Source organism: Xiphias gladius, chromosome 9, assembly GCF_016859285.1.
Source record: "Xiphias gladius isolate SHS-SW01 ecotype Sanya breed wild chromosome 9, ASM1685928v1, whole genome shotgun sequence".
NCBI classification, from domain to species: Eukaryota; Metazoa; Chordata; class Actinopteri; order Istiophoriformes; family Xiphiidae; genus Xiphias; species Xiphias gladius.
The window spans coordinates 12,419,821-12,428,240 of NC_053408.1; the positions used below are offsets into that span (position 1 = coordinate 12,419,821).

Sequence of the window (8,420 nt, forward strand, 5' to 3'; positions counted from 1 at the left end):
GATACTATACATTTAACCAGCCCATTTTGTTTTTTGCACCACGGTGCCATGTGTGTCACAGCCTGAACTAAATTTTAAATGTACACTACCAAACCGAACTGTGTACAAGAACATTGAATGGTAATTTGACTTTAATGGGGAAGTCCAGTGTAATGGCTCTGTGCCCATCTGCTCTGTTTATCAATGCTCGTCATCGATTTTCCTGTCGGTTCCACTCAGCTATAGCATGGCATTGATTGTTTTACAGTGTTGGCGAATGTTGCGCTGCAGCATGCGAGCTGCAGGCCAGTCCTCTGCTCTGTGCCAGAGTGGAGGGTTCAAGCATCGACGTCTGTGTCCACACACTGAAAAACCAGAAGCACATTTGTTTTGCCTAAAAATGAACAATGAGAGAGGAGAGTAAACATTTTTGAACACACTTGTCCCAAAAAAGATGTTCAGAAGGAAGGATATTTGAGTCATGGCTGCCTAGTGGTGAAAGCCAAGGAGGACCTGATATTCTGATTTCAAATCAGGTGAGTTGCGTTTATTACTTTACAAAACTGAAGAAATTACCGACTGGTGAGAGCACATTTTTCAGCGCTATAACTTCTTCTCTGCTCAGTTACACTTTATGAGTCTAGTATTGAGTCTATCCAGTAATTGATGGCACAGTATTTTTGGGAGGGGCACAGCTAAATGAGCATTCTGGGAAATCAGAGCAGAGAGGAATTTGTGAAGAGGGGGATACAGAGTATTAAATGTTACTGAGTAGTTCCCTTCTTTGCATTCATAATGAGATTTTCTAATAAGAAAAAAAAAAACAGAAAAAAAACAATTCTTTAGGATTCTTTATGATCTGTTTGGCCTAAATATAAATAAAAACATGTTTTCCCCATCACCTGTAGGCCAGCAGAGCTCCATGTCTGACTCAGACCTTATGAAGAGTGGGGGACCAGGCAGCAGGGGTCCCGATTGCCGCTCGCCTCCAACTCCCAGGATGGAGCTGCTCAGCCCCTCCAAGGTGAAGGACCGCTCTCAGAACGTCACAGAGAAGGTCACGCAGGTAGGGGGGCCGAGAACCTCACATGGGCTCAGTCGCTGGCTGTCTGCATCGGTTTATACTCACGAGGCGTGCAGCTGGACTGACTGAAAGCCAGGAAGAGGCAATTTAAGAGCTCAAAGTGAATTAACTTATTCATTCACTACCAAATTTCAAGTAAAAATCTGTGACTGTAATGCCCAATGATGTATTCAAGGCTTGCCAGGTTCAGTCAGTCATTAAAGGGCTCACATTAATAATGTTTTGATTTCCAAGAAGTTGAGAGGCTTCCAGAAAGTTGCCGTAATGGTAGACTGCTGTTAATTAACCCCCTAGTGGAAAAATCAGTAGGTGGTTTGGTAGCTGAATGTTTTCCTCCTGGAAGTGAAAAACAAAGTTAGATTGAGCCACAGTTCAATTCAGAGCTTAGTGCTGCAGCCCTGGGGCCCAGCATTCTGCATCACTGCCTCTGTACGATGCTGGATGGTGGACATGAAACAAATGCAAGGGAAGTGCTTGCAGCAACCCGGGACCTTGTCGCAGGGGGTCACTTGTTAATCCCTTTCTGTCTGTCCATTTGATAGTCTATCTTTATATTTTTATAACTATCCATGTATGTATCTGATTAATAGATCCATCTATCTGCGAGAGGTCTGTGAGATTCGTCAGGGCAGCGATTATTATTTTGAAATTGGACTGTGGCAGCACATGAACTCAGTTGTGTGATTGTGACGCCAAATTCATCATTACAGCCCTCCAGCCCACCAGCATCCTGCACTCAGCCAACTCTTGCTTAGTTGATTACAGCACACTGGTGCTTTAGGTTCGCACAAGTGTTGTTGTTTTTTTTTCGCTATCTGGAAATAATTCTACTGTCTGGATTTAATCTTTACCCAAGTCTCGCCTCCGCTGAGAGTCACCAATGACAGGATGGTCAAGGATTTGTTGGACCTACAAGGTTGCAAAACCAGAGCATGTAGCCCCCACCAAGAACTTGGTCAAAACAGTATGTCTTCTAGAAAGGTCTGTTGGTTGGTATTAGTTCAGAAAGGAAGATATTTTTGAGATTGCAGTTTATTGTTTCAGAGATGGTACTTGTTTTACTGTTTTATTTTCCGTGTAATTTCATTCATTTGCCTTCTGGGAGAATAAATTGTTTTATCAAAATGCATAACAACGACACTAAATAGTGCACATTAAAAGTTCAGATTTCCCTATGAAAGATTGAAAGTGCATGTTCGTATTTGAGAATCACTGCATACTGCTGCATTCTTTATGCTTAGGTACTTTCTTTGGAGTCCGATGTACTGCCTGAATACAAACTCCAGGTGCCAGTGACAGCATGGTGGATCTTGCTTCACTACAGCCCCTTTAAGGCGTTTTGGGATTGGATCATTCTCCTCCTGGTCCTCTACACAGCTGTTTTCACTCCTTACTCAGCTGCCTTCCTCTTGGATGAACATGGGGATTTACGTCATAGGAGTTGTGGCTACACATGTAACCCTCTGAATGTGGCGGACCTTATGGTGGACGTGCTGTTTATTGTGGATATAGTCATCAACCTTCGCACAACATACGTGGACCAGAATGACGAGGTGGTCACACAGCCGAGCCGGATAGCCAAGCACTATATCAAAGGCTGGTTCTCTATTGATTTGTTTGCAGCGATCCCTTTTGACCTTCTCATATTCAGATCTGGCTCTGATGAGGTAAGAACTCTGCCTCCCTGAAAGCTTTTATTTTTTGAAGTTTTCCAGAAAAAAACAAATTCACATTGTGTTAATTCTGAAATTGTTTCAGCAGTAATCCTTATAGTTGTGCTCTCCTCAAGTGTCTAAACTGATTGACTGACTGTCTAAATGATTTCTAATTAAGTTCTCTAAAGTTACTATAAATTGAAAGGCCATTTTCCTGCCTAACATCTTCTTCCCTGTTGTTAACGGACACCAAAGATGGCAACCTTAACAAGCCTGCTGAAAACAGCTCGGCTGCTGCGATTGGTCCGTGTGGCAAGAAAACTGGACCGATATTCTGAATATGGGGCTGCTGTCCTCTTCTTACTCATGTGCACCTTTGTACTCATTGCCCATTGGCTAGCCTGCATTTGGTATGCCATTGGCTTTGTGGAGAGGCCATACACAGAGACCGGTTGGCTGGACAACCTGGCTGAACAACTGGGCAAGGCATACAACGACAGCGACTCCTCCTCTGGCCCATCGGTCAAAGACAAGTATGTGACTGCTCTTTACTTTACCTTGAGCAGCTTGACGAGTGTGGGCTTCGGTAATGTTTCTCCAAACACCAACTCTGAGAAGATCTTCTCCATCTGCGTCATGGTCATTGGCTGTGAGTTGAATAATAATGTTAGGGATTGTACGAAAATTCACTTTTTAAAAAAACAAGACCCTCCATAGCGTTATTAATAATTTATTTGGAAATGTCAGACTACCCTCCCATCTCTTCAGCAAAAAGAAAGAACAAATACCAACCCCCATTTCCTGCCCCCCCCTCCATAATTTTCCTACAGTTCCTTAACATACAGAACATGAGCTCTGCCTGTTTTCATAACTTCTTAGCACCTTTACCGAATTTTAGCTCATTGTTATTTGTTTGTCCTCTTTTGCTTCTGACTCAGCTCTCATGTATGCCAGCATATTTGGGAATGTGTCTGCCATTATCCAGCGGCTGTACTCAGGTACAACCCGCTACCACACCCAGATGCTGCGAGTCAAAGAGTTCATCCGATTCCACCAAATCCCCGGTGGCCTGCGCCAAAGGCTGGAGGAGTACTTTCAGCATGCCTGGTCATACACAAATGGCATTGACATGAATGCTGTAAGCATAAAAAGTGACAATATTTACCTCTGTAACATCTCGTGGTTGTTCAGTATCCACGTTTTGCATCCAATTGCTGATATTTCAGTGGTTTTGTCTCCCCTTACTCAGGTGTTGAAGGGGTTTCCAGAGTCTTTGCAGGCTGACATCTGTTTGCACTTGAACAGATCTCTGCTACAGAACTGTAAGGCTTTCCGTGGAGGCAGTCAAGCCTGTCTGCGTGCCTTGGCTATGAGGTTCAAGACAGTCCACGCTCCTCCAGGAGATACTCTTATCCACTACGGTGACATCCTGGACTCTCTCTTCTTCATCTCTCGTGGTTCGATCCAGGTCATAAGGGATGATGTTGTGGTAGCAATATTAGGTAACATATCTAATTATAATGTAGTGTCTCAGAAATGTTCCAAAGCCTAGTTCAAAAACACTATCTACTCGAATAAAAAATATTCGTGCTCTTACAGAAAGGAATGACACATTTGGTGAGACTATCCACCTGTATGATGAGCCAGGGAAGTCCAATTCTGATGTGCACACCATCACCTACTGTGACCTGCACCGCATCCTGAGGGATGACCTGCTGGAGGTCCTGGATATCTACCCCAGCTTTGCAGACAACTTCTGGAGGAACCTGGAGATAACTTTTGACCTGAGAGATGTACGTTGGTAGCTGGTTTTTAAGAAAAAAAATGAACATATTGACATTTTAAAATTCACAGCACGGTATTCTATGATTTTTCACAATCATTATCTGTCTTTTTCTCCTGTGTTGATCAGGCTGATCAAGTGCCACCAATAATAACAACTGATGATTCTGGTGACGACTGTGGATATCACCACAAGCCAAGACACAGAATCCATTCCCTGGACTGCCGAATTAGGCCAGGTGAGATATATTGTGACATAGGTTTATTATTTTTTCTTTCTATCTAATGTCTATACTAATGTATAGAACAGCCTTGCTTGATGATCGATACGTTCAGGGTGTTTCTAATTTTATTCATTGGAGCCATGTTGGGACAGTCTCTGGCTCCCTGACATCCTGAGTGAGATTAAGAGACACATAGACAAAATACTGCAACTGAGTGACTGAAATACTTTCCTGTAAACAGATGGAATCGATCATGAAGACTCGTACCCCCTTCAGTCCTTCCATCATCGTCACTCACCTCCCCAGGCCCACTGGGATGACCACTGTAGCTGTGGATCCCCATGCTCCCAGTCCAGTGAGGAGCTGGCTAAGTCTCTTGCCCATGGTGCCAAAGTAGAGCTTTATCCTCCAGAGGATGCCACGCATGACTACTCCTCCTCTGTAGTGCAGCTGCTACCCCCAAGTGGCACGTCAGTGGGGAGGGAAGCAGTGTTGGACAGGGGCCGCCAAGGTAGGTGGATATTGCCTTAACTGTCCTGGAGAGACATACAGCGTGTGTTTGCCCAGTATTTTTTAAACAAGCAAGGCTGGACTGCTGCTGAAGGTGTCGCATTTGTGGATTGAGACTTGAATGTTGAAAATACCCTGTGGAGTCTTGGTTGGAATAGCACATGATTCTGAGTGCTTTGTGTGTATCCCAGGGCCATGCAGACATGTTCAATGCATAACTTACCTCAAAACATTGCCCTACAGTGCCACTAGTGGTCAAAAACTTCACAAGGTCCCTTTAATGTTATGTATTTCTACTGTGTGTCTTTAGCATTTTTTTTAGCGCTTTAATCAAGAGAAATGGGTAAAAATTTGTACCAATTTTTTGTCTTTTTATTTTCCTCAGCTTCATCTTTGAATGTGCCAGCAGTGTATGGGTACTGGCCAGACCGACAGTCACAACAGTTTTCCAGTCGCGCATGGCGATCTTCTTCTGTCCGCAACTCATACCACCCGCCACCATTCACAGAAGAAAGGCCCAGTGAGCTGGAGTCTCGACTTGAGGTTTTACATTCACAGCTCAACAGGTGAATTTTCTGTTGTTCACTTTTTAAAGAGGTACTGTGCAGTTTTACGTGTTTTTTTGAGCTGTAAACTAAATGATATGACTGTACTGTGATGAAACCCATCAGCTCGGGTGCTGATATTGACATTTCTCTCCAAGGTTATAAAATTGCCACTTCATGGGTTGAAATGTACTTATTTACTTTTTTACTGTTTTAAATCATCCTGCACCTTGCAAGGCCAGTGCTGACATAGAGTCAGCCATTTGGTATTTATGAAATTTATATATGGCTAGAAGTGTCTCAGCCAGAAAGGTCCAGCAAAAGCATTCAGTGTTCAGGCAGAAGGACGCAACAGGGCCAGGAAGGCTTATGACCATATTAATGGAACAGGACAACTCCACCAGGGCAAACAAAGTGGTGCAAATACAGAGACAGATGCAGTGGGAAACTGAGAGAGTCCTCCTTTAAGATTCATTAAAGGTGCAATTTGCTGTCATTTAATTAAAATTTCTAGCCATATGTCCCGGACTAATCATTTCATTAAATAGCTTCTGTATATAAAAATTCTTCTGCCATTCTCTTCGTTTAATTGCCCAGACTGGAGACTCGTATGACAGCCGACATCAACGTTATTCTCCAGCTTCTCCAGAGGCAGATCGCTCCTGTACCTCCCGCTTACAGCACTGTATCATCTAGTACCCTCCCTTCTGACTCACCTGGCCTGTATGGGACTGGGACACCAGTGCTGCACAGCATGTACCCCATTTCTCCCCTACAGATGGACAGCAGAGCACCCACACAGGTACGGACTCAAAGTCACTGTTCTCATGAACAGAAACTCATCTCTAGCCTTTTACTTAAGAAATAAAAGTTAAAAAGTATGTGATTTCTTAACTCTAGAACTTGACCCAGACTCACCTTAAATTCACCAAGAAGTCCCAGGAATCACTGTCCAGCGGTATCCATGTGACTGTAGCGTCAGATGACACCATGTTCATGGCCGTCACCCCTGAAACTGAGACCCATACAGGGTTAACCCCGCAGCTGCCCCAGCCATCAGTTAAATCCTCCCTCACGGAGAACTCCAGGCTGTGCGGCAGCCTCCGCTACCCCTCGCTGCCGGGGAACCTGGACATCACCTCAGGACTGGCTGAGATCCAGAAACACCTGTCAGACCCTGTGCTGCCTGTCATCTGAGGACCTTCAGTAAAAGTTTTCGTGGCAACCAGTGTGACTTTGAAAGACAGTAGTAACACGTCCTGTGGAAGGAGCCATAGGACTAGTCCAAGAATCAATTATCATTACACATTTGGACAACAAGTAGTGTCTCAAAATCAGATAGTGGTGGCCTGCAAGGGTTTCCGTCACAAACAGTCTTGACACAGATTTAGATGCTCTTTCAGTGACAATTGCAACACAATTATTATACATTCTAGAGGAAAATTGCTAATTTACAGTATGTGCATGATGAAGCGGGCACAGGAGTTCTTCTTTACATCAGTAATCATGTTTTACATCTTCTTGTTTCATCCCAGTTTGGTTTTGTGAGCACTAGTTCTGTTCCATCCCTAATCTGTCGTACTCCTGGTCCTGTTTAAATCCTCAGTAATTATTTCCCTTGCTGATCAGTGCAGAGCTCCTACCCACAGACTACAGCCTGACTGATACTTTATTTTTGAGTCCATCGGCAATATTGTTATTTGAAAGTAAATTTTGGGTAATGCGTTTATTTACTTTCGTGCCAAAAGTTAGATGAAAAGATCAATACCCTTCCCAGCACTGTCCAATAAATATGAAGCTACAGCAACCAGGGAAACAGCTTTCTAAATTACCACAAACATATCTCTGGTATTTCTGTACTACAATACCTGGTTAATTACTTGCCAACATACAGTTTGTGCCACTTCACTGGACCTCCCTCACCTGTATCAATCTGGCTCCAATTTCTGAAAATGAGTCCATGAACAATTTCATTTCAAGTTCAGCAAACAATTACACATCATAGCCACACACTGAAACTGTTGCAGCAAATGGGACTCCTGTTCACTCCCAGGGCTTGTGTCTTCCGTCCAATCCCGATTCCAACATCCCAACAGGACTGGCAACATTCACGAATCTATGTCAATTTCTTGACTGTTTGACCAACTATTCTCTCTATACTATACAGATCTTGGAGGATATATTCAGACAGTGTTTTACAGCAACTGGAAGAATACAGTTTTTCAAACTCATCATCATTTCTAACTAAACCTCTAGTATAAATTCTTATCAGTGTTAATGAGTCACCTCACTATGAAATAACGTAAACTGTTGTCTTAATATAAAATTTCTGTACAGTGGTTTAAACTGTGACAGACTGTTTATTTCTGTATAAAGTAAAATGATATTGCTATGAATAAACTTACTGTTGCAGAAATGACAAAGAAATATGTATTGTGGTCAGTTAATACTAGTAAATTGTTGGGGATATAATTAATATAGCTCAACTAATATGTTTTTCATATCACAAATTATATTCAGTTGAATAAAATATATATATTATATTATAAGTTTAAGAATACAATCGAATACAGGAAAACACTTAAATCCACATTAACCACATTCAATCCACTTTTAAATATGGCTAAATTGCATCAAAAAA

General features: G+C 42.7%; 1 protein-coding gene across 1 annotated transcript; it reads left to right on the forward strand.

Annotated features, from left to right (window-relative positions):
* Positions 1–256: 256 nt before the first annotated feature.
* LOC120794686 (potassium voltage-gated channel subfamily H member 6) lies at positions 257–8,116 on the forward strand. Its single transcript, XM_040135939.1, has 12 exons — positions 257–329; positions 888–1,045; positions 2,305–2,730; positions 2,974–3,367; positions 3,657–3,856; positions 3,968–4,220; positions 4,318–4,511; positions 4,631–4,739; positions 4,966–5,235; positions 5,620–5,800; positions 6,377–6,581; positions 6,680–8,116. Exons 1-12 carry the CDS (start codon positions 257–259, stop codon positions 6,974–6,976), a joined length of 2,760 nt encoding a protein of 919 aa, XP_039991873.1. The 3' UTR covers positions 6,977–8,116.
* The last annotated feature ends 304 nt before the right edge of the window (positions 8,117–8,420 follow it).

Coding starts and splice junctions, on each gene's coding strand:
- LOC120794686 (XM_040135939.1), top strand. CDS start 257: ATGTTGCGCTGCAGCATGCGAGCTGCAGGCCAGTCCTCTGCTCTGTGC. Junction 4,221..4,317: donor TGTTGTGGTAGCAATATTAG/GTAACATATCTA, acceptor GTGCTCTTACAG/AAAGGAATGACACATTTGGT. Junction 5,236..5,619: donor GTTGGACAGGGGCCGCCAAG/GTAGGTGGATAT, acceptor TATTTTCCTCAG/CTTCATCTTTGAATGTGCCA.